We start from the raw sequence: 12,278 nt of genomic DNA on the forward strand, positions 1-12,278 counted from the left end.
CCTGTATCTATGTACTGTACTGTACCTGGAGTCCCTCACCTGTATCTATGTACTGTACTGTACCTGGACTCCCTCACCTGTATCTATGTACTGTACTGTACCTGGAGTCCCTCACCTGTATCTATGTACTGTACTGTATTTGGAGTCCCACAGCTGTAGTTTCAGTCTTCCTCCTGCCCCCCCAGGTACACTCTCCTGCCCACAGGTGTGCTCCAGATCACCGGGGTCCAGCAGGGGGACAGCGGAGTGTTCTGCTGCGTGGCGCACAACAGTGCGGGGGTCAAACACAGTAATGGGGCGCGCCTCACTGTCTCAGGTACACAAACTCACAACCAGAGGATGGACTTGCTGAAATCTACATGCAGGTTGAAAATATGCCATTAATCTGTTCCTCATGTGTCCTTCCCTCTCTCTGTGTTCTTCTTTCTCTCTTACCAGGCTCTCAGTCTTCTGTTTACAAAGATCCCATGATCCTCGTGGGTCCAGAGAACCTCACTCTCACTGTTCACCAAACCGCCATCTTGGAATGTGTTGCCACGGGTTACCCCCGTCCAATTGTGTCCTGGAGCAGGCTTGGTAAGACGAGGCAGATCTGTGTGTGAGTGTGTGTGTGATGTGAGTGTGTGTGTATCATGCGTTGCCTCTGTACTGAATCCAGTAAACAGTGTGTATGTGTTACATGTGTGACATAAGCAACACCCCATTATTAATGCATGATGAAACACACAAACACATTTTTCTTTACCGCCACTTTGCCGCTACCAATTTGCAATCTGATATCAGTTTTTCGGAGCTCTTATCTAATCAGATGAGCCGTTCAAAATGCAAATTGGGCCCAACCCCTCCCGCCACACACACATGCGCACACACACACATGCACCCTGTAGAGAGGATAATCCTAACTGATTGCCTGGAAGAAATGCAAACATGCTGGTAGGGACTCCCTTGATTACATAAGGGAGGGAGACTGGGTTCTGCACATAATGAAGGGCACGGCTCCCCCTTACAGATCAGCCTGATCGCCTCGGATGCTAATATGTGTGTCTCTGCCCCCCCCAGACGGTCGTCCTATCGGCGTAGAGGGCATCCAGGTGTTGGGGACAGGGAACCTGATGATCAGTGACGTGGGGGTGCAGCACTCTGGGGTGTACGTGTGCGCCGCCAACAAACCTGGCACCCGCGTCCGCAGGACGGCCCAGGGACGACTGGTGGTCCAAGGTGAGCAGCCCTGACCTTAGTCTGAACCTTTGACCCTAACCACTAAACTGTAATCCTGAGAGTCTTTTTCGCGGTGAGAAAGTATGGTGAGATCAGAATCAGAATCAGAATGGGATTTATTCGCCATGAAAGTTTGCACAGACAAGGAATTTGCTTTGGCAGGAAGGTGCATACAATAAACATATTCCTACAATTTAAATATGTGGACTATCTATACTAAGGGTACATAAACTAGCAGTACTAAGTGGGATTAGAATAGAATTAAATATACAATAAAATAAAATATAAGTTGCCGTAAATTAGATCAATGGAATCGCTTGCTGCTACAGGAAGGGTGGGTACTCTGTACAAATCAAACAGACAAATCTGGGAGGTACTTGTGTGAATGTCACCAAGCAGGAAGAGTCCCTCCCATTCCTGATTAAATGGATCAGGAGGTCCACACTTAGCACAAGCCAATAGAAAACCCTGGCCTTTGGGCCCAGCCAATAAAATCATGCCCCTGTTCAATATTTAATTGAATTTTCCAGCCACCCACCTATCACCCTGCAGAGAAAGGTAACCCTAGCTGGCAATTAGAGTCAATGTGTCAATTTCTCTTATTGATTATTTAATATCTCTTATTGATCAGTGACAACTGAAAGAGTGAAACAGTCCAGTGCTTCATATGTACAGTCTGCATTACTGCAGCAAAGGGCATCTCCATGATACATGCAGAATATTTATATGTGAAAGAAACCAGTTTGCAGTACGTGCAAAAGATAACTCTTGTCTGTGCAGCAGAAGAGAAGGAGAGGGAAAGGGCTGGTCCTTCCACTGCAGTAGTGAGGGGCGTGCGGGGGGGGGGGGCAGAGAAAGAAGTAGGGAGAGAAAGAAATGCAGGGAGAGAGCGATGGAGAGGCTGAGTAGGGAATATATATATAGACATGAAGAGGGAGGGAGGGATACATAACTATACAGTATATGTACATATAGGCGAGAGAGAGAAGGAGAGGGAAGGGGTATTAAGGCGCAGGGAGGCGAGTAGGATGTGCTGTACTGTACAACATAGTTCATCTTCATCAGAGAAGGAGGAATAGAAGACCGAGAGGAGAGTTGTAGATGAGAAGCACAGGGAGAGAAGAAGAAGAAAGCAAGACAGAGAAAGGGTGGTGTGCGGGGGGCAGACTGTGGGAGGACCTCCCAGCGTGCTGGCTGATGCCGTTTGATGCTATTAACAAACCTGACCTAAAGACGTCACTCAGTTTATCAAAGCATGAAACATTGTATTGACGTTTGGTAGTATGTGAGACATGAGACCAACTGATAATTAATGAGAGTTAAAGAGCCAGGGCCAGCAATTATGTCCCTCTTTCCACACTGTGTCCACATGCTCTTAGTGCTGATGGGTTTTGTTGATACCATGATGAATGGGATCAGCAGGGTCAGGGATGATGAGATCATGTGTGTTTAACGCCATACCAGCCAGGATCCCTTTTGAACTACCTGTCTGTCTGTCTGTCTCCGTCTGTCTGCCCCCCAGCACCAGCAGAGTTTGTGCAGTCACCCCAGTCCATCTCGCGCCCGGTGGGCACCACAGCCATCTTTACGTGCCAGGCCCAGGGGGAGCCTGAACCCCAGCTCACCTGGCTGAGGAACGGAGAGGTGCTGGAGCCTGGAGGACACGTCAAACTGAGGAACAACAATAGGTCAGCTGCGGCCTACATGGGCCGTGTTCGTGTGTCTGTGTGTCTATGTATGGAGTGTTGGTATATGGTGTAAGGGTCTTATAGGGTATTTCTGGAAGTTGGAAAACCTACATGAAACCTTTCTGGCATACGTATGTGACAGCGTGTGTGTGTGTTGGTGTGTCCCACAAAGAGAGAGTAGTTCAAATGAAGTGAATCAATTTCATATGCAGTGGAAAATCAATAAAGTGAGTCTAGTTTAGAAGACAATGGATAGGTTGGGTACATGGAAGGAGCAGAGAGGTGGAGACTCCCTCATCCCTCACTCTCTCTCTCTCTCTCTCTTCCACTCCAGTCTGCTAGTATGCTGCTGACCCTGTATTAGTCATTCTATTCACTGATGAACTCTGCTACAGTACTGTGCTGTGGTAGGCATTGTTGTCTGAAGAGAAAGGGATAGAGGGTACTAAAGAGATAGATAAATTAAAAGTAAAGGGTTGAAAGGAGTGGGCTGTATAAAGGTGAGCTATATGGAGAGAGAAAGATGGAGGGAGAGATGGAGGGGAAAGCAGAGAGAAAGGTATGTTCAGAGGATGTAGAGAGATATAGGGTATAGAGTGAGGGGGGATGTGGAGGAGGTACTCTGACATCACTATGTATGCATGGAAACCTGTTCATGCATCACGTCTCCTGGCCTATGATTGGTTTAAGACTGGAGCCACCTCCCCACATCAGCCATTAGCTAATTGGCTCATAAACTCAGCTACAGCAGTCTGACCAGGAAATGCTTTCAACCCGACTAGTACATCCTGTCACACTGGTGTGTGTGTGTCCATACTGTTGGATAAGTGTGTGTGTCTGTGTTTCAATTTGGTGTGTGTGGGTGAGAGGCATTACAATTCTAATTCATTATAGTAGCACATTAACTGGTCCATCTCATCCACAATTTCATAGTATCCTACTCACACACACACACACACTAATGGCGGTGTAACAAAGAACAGCTTAATCCTACTACGTTCCAGTCTGGGTCATGTAGTACTGCCTCTCAAACACAGCACAGAAATGCTAATGTTATTAGTTTAATACTTAGGATAATATTATTATTTTATTGCTAATGCTAATGCTATAATTTGTATGCTGTAGATGGCAATACATCCAGCAGACACACACTTAATAGATAGAGTATGGAGTGTGGTATGTGTGTGGTAGAGTGTGGTATGTGTGTGGTATGTGTGTGGTAGAGTGTGGTATGTGTTTGGTAGAGTGTGGTATGTGTGTGGTACATTGTGATATGTGTGGTAGAGTGTGGTATGTGTGTGGTAGAGTGTGGTATGTGTGGTATGTGTGTGGTAGAGTGTGGTATGTGTGTGGTAGAGTGTGGTCGAGTGTGGTATGTGTGTGGTAGAGTGTGGTATGTGTGTGGTAGTGTTGTAGAGTGTGGTATGTGTGTGGTAGAGTGTGGTAGTGTGGTAGAGTGGATTTTGGTGTTTTAAAAACCCACCGACACTGTATGACTATGTTTAGCCTGTGTTCTGCTCCTCTCTCTCACCAACCGTCTCTGGAGGAGGGGATCCCTCTCTGAATTGCTCCTCCCAAGGTTTCTTCCATTTTTCTCCTGTTGAGAGTTTTTTGGGGAGTTTTTCCTTGTCTTCCTTGAGGGTTTAGGTTGGTTGAGGGGCAGTTCTATGGGCATATGTGAAGCCCTCTGTGACATGCTTGCGTGTAAAAAGGGCTATACAAATAAATTTGATTTGATTTGATTTGGTAGAGTGTGGTATGTGTGTGGTAGAGTGTGGTAGTGTGGTATGTGTGTGGTAGAGTGTGGTAGTGTGGTAGAGTGTGGTATGTGTGAGGTAGAGTGTGGTATGTGTGTGGTAGAGTATGGTATGTGTGGTAGAGTGTGGTATGTGTGTGGTAGAGTGTGGTATGTGTGTGGTAGAGTGTGGTATGTGTGAGGTAGAGTGTGGTATGTGTGTGGTAGAGTGTGGTATGTGTGGTAGAGTGTGGTATGTGTGTGGTAGAGTGTGGTATGTGCAGATATGTGTGTGTGATGCTTAGGCTCCTGCAGCACCATTTTCCCTCCAGGGATCTCTATTCTTGTTGACCTTCAGAGACCATCGAACAGGAGAGGGTACCAGTTGTTCCACACACACACACGCACACACACACACACACAAACAAACAAACAAACAAACAAACATACACATTTCACAGGATATGTTAGAAAACGAACATGCTAATATTCACATACCCACGCCAGTTTTGGGCCACATAGACACACACACTTTACTCCACCTCCACACACACACAGTCTACTCAACCTCTACTCACACACAATCTACCCTGCGTACACATACACACACACACTCTCTCTCTCTCTCTCTCACACACACACACACACACACACACACACACACTTGCTTCCTGGGAGTTTGTTAATGGTGAACCTGGCCATAACATGACCCTATAGCTGGCTAATTATCAACCACAGGCACTACAACACACACACACACACACTCGCACACACTTTAACATTCACACTTCCTCCTGGGTCAGTGTGTGTCAGAGACATCAGCAGCAGGAGCCTCAAACAGCTCCACTGTAGTAGCATCATGTTCATGTGTCTCCTAGCAACTCTGTCTGAGCCTGCTGTACCGGCTAAGAGCACTGGGACTGCTGCCTCTCTGAAGCCCATGAGTTGGGCTGACTGGGTGGAAATTCAACTCAATTCTATTCTACTTAAAGTAGAGCTTTCTCACTCTTTCTCTCACTCTTTTGCTCTCTGTTTTGTCCTCTACTTGTTTTTCCCCGCTCCCTCTGTCCTTCCCCTTCCCCCATTCCACAGCGAAGGGACCCAGGCCTTGGCCTTGACCCCTGACCCTGAAGCAATCAGTCATATCCCCCTTAGACCAGAGACAGCTCCTCCCCTCCCTCTCCTCCTCCTCTCCTTTTGTCTGCTCTCTCGCTCGTCTTCAGAGTGGTGTGAAACTAGAATGGCCTCCACAGCCTTTCATGGTGGTGCTCCGGCAAACATACTCACTCTCTCAAACACACACACACACACACACACAGCTTGTCGGGGCTATCCATCAATCGGTGAAGTGGTCTTGAACTGATGAGTAAACGATGCTGTCAAGCTGCCCTGTCCTGACTGAGAGAAGGCAGATGGCCCAAACACTGGCCTCTCCTCTGCTGCACAAAACCTTCTGTTGCCTCTCTCTCTTACACACCCATACACACACACACACAAGCACGCACATACTCATTCTATCTCTTTACGAATCCTTTGTGCATTGGTGGTCCTTTTTACTGTTCTTGTGTCTGTCTGTTTGGCTGTGCTCCTCCTCTCTCAGTTCACTTTATTTCTCCTTTCATGTGTCCAATATGTGGAGATTTCAGAGGTTTTGCTAGCATTCAGTCAGCCAGAGAGCCAACCAAACACACAGTTAGTCAGCCACCTAGCCAGCCAGCCAGTGTCTCCTGTCCCAGAACAGGCCCCTCATGAACCAGGCAGGAATGTGACCAGAGGGTGTGGAATTTCAGCCCCTCCAACAGCACACTTTGATGAGGAGGTGTGTGTGTGTTCACAATTGTGGGTTTACACTTTTTCTCTCCAAACAGAACCCTACATGCTACTGTTTGTGTACTTGTGTGTATGTGTGTGTGACCCGATATTGAATAAAGCTAGTGTACACAGAACACAACCCACAGGGGAGAGGAGGAGAGGAGGGAAAGAGCAGAGAGAGAGAGGAGGGAGAGAGGAGGGAGAGAGGAGGGAGAGCGGAGGGAGAGAGGAGGGAGGGAGGAGGGAGAGAGGAGGGAGAGAGCAGGGAGAGCGGAGGGAGAGCGGAGGAAGAGAGGAGGGAGAGCGGAGGGAGAGAGCAGGGAGAGAGGAGGGAGAGAGGAGGGAGAGAGCAGGGAGAGAGGAGGGAGAGAGGAGGGAGAGAGGAGAGAAATAAGGAGCAGACAGCCAGAGGGGCTGATGCATGTGATTTGTCCTCCCTGCAGGACTATTTTGAAGAAGAGGCTTCATCATGTATTCAGCTCTAATAACATCCCCTTCCTCCCTCCATTACCCCATCCCCTCCAGTCCTTCTCCCTCTGCCCTTCCATCCCTCCGTCCTTTCTCCTCTGATTCATCAAATCAATCCATGTCTCCCTTTTCTCATATGACAATGGCAGAGAGAACATTGAAGGGGAAGAGAGAGAGAGAGGAACTGAGAAGACAAACTGAAAAAGGAAAACGGGGCGAGAAGGGAGTCTGTGTGTGTGTGTGTGTGCTTTTGTGACAGATGGCAGGTTTCACTGATGCAGATTGGCATCAGAAGCGGTGAAGAAACACACACACGCACACATTCACTGTCTCACTCTTTCTTTCACGGTCACTCACAGACACACACACTTGCAGTCACGGCAGCATGACTGTGAGGACACAGTGCTGCCTTCCACTGTGCTCTCTCCCGTCTCACTGCTTTGAAGTTTAACCCTCCCTCTCCTCCTCTGTCTCCCCCCCCCCCCCCCCTCTCACCTACCTTCTTCCTCTCCACCTTCCCCTCATCTTCCTGCCACAGCACGTTGACCATAAATGGAATTAGCCAAGATGACGAGGCAATCTACCAGTGCATTGCTGAGAACCGTGCTGGCTCTACCCAGGCTAGCGCCAGGCTGACGGTGCTGTGGACCGACGGGCTCCCCGGCTCCCCCAGCGAGGTGCAGGCTCATGCCCTGTCCCCCACCTCCATCCAGATCTCCTGGAGAGAACCCAACCAGAACACAGAGGACATCATTGGATACGTTCTGCATATACGCCGGTCCACAGGTGAGGAAAGTAGAGGAGGAGGGGAGGTGGAGGAGAGGAGGAGAGGTGGGGAGAGAAGGAGGGAAGGAGGGGGAGGGGGAAGGGAAAGGTACAGGGGGAAGGAGAGGAGGAAGAGGGGAGAGTAGGACACCTGTTTCTGCAGTCAGACAGGAAGAGAGCCGCTCTCCCTGTATTTCCTGCACGACCATAAAAGGAGTTTTTAATTGATAATTGAACAAGACTAAATTTTATAATGCCATTTTAATGTTTATCTGCCTTGGGTGAGAAAGCTGCAGAATGTGTGTGGGTTGTGTTTGTGGGATGGGGGTTGTGAGTGTTTGTGTAAGAGTGTGTGTGTGTGTGTGTGTGTGTGTGTGTGTGTGTGTGTGTGTGTGTGTGTGTGTGTGTGTGTGTGTGTGAGAGCGGGTGGCAGTTCCCAGCCCAGCTGTTCTCCTCTTTGCAGGACTATCAGATGGCTAATTAAAGGCCCCCAGGGCAACCAATAGGATCGCTTTAATTACCTTACTGAGACAGGCCGGCCAATAGGCTAGGGGATGGGGAGATAGTGGTTATGGCTGACTAAATCTGACTTAAGAGCCGTAACAATAATGGTCATAACAAAAACACACACTCACAGGGCCATTGTGGGAGAGTAAAACGTGAGTGTGAAATTAAACCAGTGCTATAACCATAAACCTGTTGGCACGGAAACTTATTGTAATTCTATTGTCTCTCTTTTCTTTTTCACCTTCCCCCCCCCCTCCTCCCCCCCCTCCTCCCCCCCCTCCTCCCCCCCCCTCCTCCCCCCCCCCCCCCCCCCTCATGCTTTCATCCTCCCGTCTTCTGCTGCAATCCTCCCCATCCTGCCCCTATCCTCCCCCAGACCCAGTGGAAATGGAGTACCAGGAGGCGGTCTCCAAGGCAACGCTCCAGCAGGTGGTGGGAGATCTGGATCCCTCCACCAGCTATGTGTTCTACGTCAAAGCCTACACGTCCCGTGGAGCCAGCAAGCCCTCCAGCGCCGTCACACACAGCACCCTGGGGGAGGGTGAGGCCACGCACAAACATGCTCACACACTTACTGACCGCGGGCCTCATTTGGAAAGTGTGCGTACGGCAAGTCAGCCTTTATGAAACACAACTTGGTCTTAGACTACGCACATTCCTATGCCAGCTTCAGACCATGCGTACGCACATTCTGAAGAGAAAAAAACCTTTGTGTGGAATTATGACAAAATCAGAAAAAAAATATATATATATATTTAGGCACTTTATTCCATGAATGGTACATTATGAATTTTCCTTTCCTAAACAGGCCAGTTATAGTATGACATATACACCAGGTCTCACATGGCAAACTTTTGGGTTTAGTCAAACTAAGTGTGTGTGTGTGTGTGTGCAGTGCCTGCCCCGCCATCTCTCTTCACCAGAGTGGTGAGTAGCAGTGTGGTTCAGGCAGTCTGGGAGCCATCCAATAAGATGGGGCCTCACCAGGGCTTCCGGCTTTTCTATAGGAGGGCTCACACACCTATCTTCACTGGACCAATCACCTTCCCCCGCAATGCAACCCACTACAACATCAGTAATCTAGGTGAGCCCAGGAAGCATACAGTCAGCATCATATGTATAATATCAACCTTATATTGTATAACCATCTAGAGCAGTCTTAATACCCCCCCCCCCCCATCCCACCCTCCAGATCCAGCACTTGTCTATGAGATCAAGCTGCTGGCGTTTAATCACCATGGAGACGGCAATGCCACTGTGCGCTTCGTATCTCTCAGGGAGGCTGTGGAGAAATCAGGTGGGAGGCACACACACACTCACACCCACACCACACATTATCCCTTCCACCAACCACACCATACACACACACACTCACACCCACACCACACATTATCCCCCCCATCAACCCCACCATACACACACAAACACTTACACACACCCCACACACACATACACACATTCTCTGACTGACTAGCTGTGTGTGTCTTCAGTCCTGAACACGCCGTGTGACTGTGTGAAGGATGACCAGAGTAAGTCCTCCACCACTGGCATCATCATCGGCATCCACATTGGTGTCACCTGCATCATCTTCTGTGTCCTCTTCCTGCTCTTCAGCTACCGCGGCAGGTAGGCAGTGGACCAAACGATGCTGCTATGTGTGGGGGAAATGTAACAATCTGTGTATCTGTGTGTGTGTGTGTGTGTGTGTGTGTGTGTGTGTAAAATCTCACAATGTGTGTGTGTGTGTTTTCCCAGGTTAGTGATGTGTAAGACGGTGCAGGCAACACCCCAGACCGTGCGTCACTTGGGAGAATCCTCCTCCTCCTCCCAGGGTGCACCTGGGCTAAACGGGGCCACCAGGGGTGTTGCCGAGGGCAATGGCAGCTTAGCCAATAAAAGAAGGGGGGACACTAATGAGTTGGAGAGACTCTTCTCAGGCCCCTCCCACTGTGGAGAGAGACCCGAAACACACATGGTGAGTAGAGAGACACACACACTCACTCACACACACACACACAAACAAACAAACAGATTAAGTTTTAAATAGAAGCACAAACAAGAAGAAGGTAGACATGCAAGATTGAAATAGGAGACTGAGAACTTCAGAGGAAAGAACTGCGTGTGTGTATGTGTGTGTTTCTTCCCAGCTGGACAACTCCCTGGTATCCTGTGTGCTGAACGACACCCAGGTGTCATCTCTGCCGCTGGATGGCTTCTGCCTGGAGGGAGAGGCTGAGACGCAGTTCCAGCAGCCACCAACAGGGGGCCAATGCTGAGAGGCCACACCTTGGGGTGGACTGCCCTCAAAGGGAGACCCTGTTCTCTTGGGAAGGCTCTGCCCCCTCCTGTGCCCCTAAAGACTGTTGTCCTTCACTCAGGTCTACAGCTGTTTCCTTTCATAGTAGTTGTACTTTTTTTTGCAGAGATTTGTATTATTGGTAAGTCAAGTAAGTAGGTCCAGGATTGGAGGACCAATCCTGGGCATGTCCACAACCCAGGACCACGGTGATGGACATCTTGGCGGACCAATGAAAGTGTTTCTTCCTGTTTCTGTTGGTTTGGTACTTCCTGGTTTGTGGCGACCGGCAGCACACAGAACACAGGCCTGGAACGTCCAGTTCGTCCCACTGGACTTATTTTTTTTTATATCACTCTATCTCCTTAAGTGGTTATGAGTTCTGGTCTTATTTGTACTTCCTGTGTGGATGTCCTACCAGTGACTCCGCCTGTACCGTCTGAAGACTGGTTCTTCTCCCAGGGATTGGGCGTGTCTGCGTCCTCTGTCTCAGGACTTTGTGTTTCCGTGACACCAGTGTTTTTTTTTATGAGTTGTCAGCCTTCACACAGGCACTGGGCTCCATGAACCTCAACTAAAACCTACCTCAGCCGGAATGAATGTGTGGCGGTCCCTTAGTGTTCCGTTATTGTTCCGAACTCGGAACGATGAATGACCGCGCGCCGTCCTACCTCAGCTGTCACCGTCGCTCGCCCGCTTCACAGAGAGCGCCAAACAAAAAGTTGTTCAAAATAAAGAAGAGTAAGTCCAACGTAAAGCACTTCCAAACGCTTAAATGTTCTACCTCAAGAGAAAACATGTTATTATTATTATTATTATTGTTGTTGTTGTTGTTGTTGTTTTTTTCCATAATATAATGATGTTTCTGCCGTAAGACTGCCACCAAGGGTGGTCAGAACTCTCTGCTGTTGGACGAGAACAACAGCACTCCACTCAGCTGGCCAATCACCACAATCCCCGCAGACTTTAGACTTAGATCTTTGATTTGTTTGCATACCATAGGAATAGTGTACATGTAGTTTTATTAAGTTTTTATTTGTATGTTTAGTTATTGCCTCTTGATTTCTAAGACTGTTGTGAACTGTAATGCTGATGACTATGTTCAGGACACACTTGTTCTTCAACTCACACCGGTACATAAACTATTGCGTGTGTATGTGTGTGGGTGTGTGTGTGTGTGTGTATGTGTGTGTGTGTGTGTGTGTGTGTGAGAGGAAATGTTTTAAGATGCATTAAGAGAAAACTAAGCACAAATGTAATTGCCTGACAGTCAACCACCTTATGGTCCAGAACATAGCAGAGATCAGGCCTGACAAGCAGAGCCCAGAATGATGCATCAGTACCTGTCTATAATTAACACACACCTCCATAGATGCTGCTGAACGCTTGATTTCTACCAGTCACTGCCCTCACCGTCCTTCTCCTCCCATTCTTCCCTCCCTCCCTCTCTCCTTCCTTCCTCCCTCTCTCCCTCCATCCAACTCTGTCCCACTCACATATAGAGCTCTGAAGCATGTTTCCACGGTAACCTACCTCAACCCAGATGTCCTGCTCTCAGGTTGAACCCACTTACATATTCACACACACATACAGTAAAATATCTCATCAGGGCCTTTTCCATCGTGCAGTATATGTTACAAAGACAGTTGTGTTGCATCATTAGTTGCTTAGTTCGTCATTGTTTATGAATGTAATGTTTCCTACAATATTGTTTTTCTTGAATTTGTTTATCACAATGTTTTTTTTACGTTTCGTTTTTCTTACTCTTAGCCTTGAGTGTCTTTGATAC

The 12,278-nt window shown here is 48.3% G+C and overlaps 1 protein-coding gene across 1 annotated transcript in view; it reads left to right on the top strand.

The window, feature by feature from the left end:
- Positions 1-10,469, top strand: part of igdcc3 (immunoglobulin superfamily, DCC subclass, member 3) — a 16,069-nt gene extending 5,600 nt beyond the window's left edge. Inside the window, 11 exon segments of the mRNA XM_067249435.1 lie at positions 130-316; positions 439-576; positions 1,060-1,218; positions 2,741-2,906; positions 7,460-7,707; positions 8,570-8,734; positions 9,089-9,277; positions 9,386-9,490; positions 9,684-9,819; positions 9,949-10,168; positions 10,341-10,469. Of these exon segments, the coding sequence (XP_067105536.1) occupies positions 130-316; positions 439-576; positions 1,060-1,218; positions 2,741-2,906; positions 7,460-7,707; positions 8,570-8,734; positions 9,089-9,277; positions 9,386-9,490; positions 9,684-9,819; positions 9,949-10,168; positions 10,341-10,469 (1,842 nt within the window).
- The last annotated feature ends 1,809 nt before the right edge of the window (positions 10,470-12,278 follow it).

This window comes from Osmerus mordax, chromosome 13 (genome assembly GCF_038355195.1).
Source record: "Osmerus mordax isolate fOsmMor3 chromosome 13, fOsmMor3.pri, whole genome shotgun sequence".
Lineage (NCBI taxonomy): Eukaryota > Metazoa > Chordata > Actinopteri > Osmeriformes > Osmeridae > Osmerus > Osmerus mordax.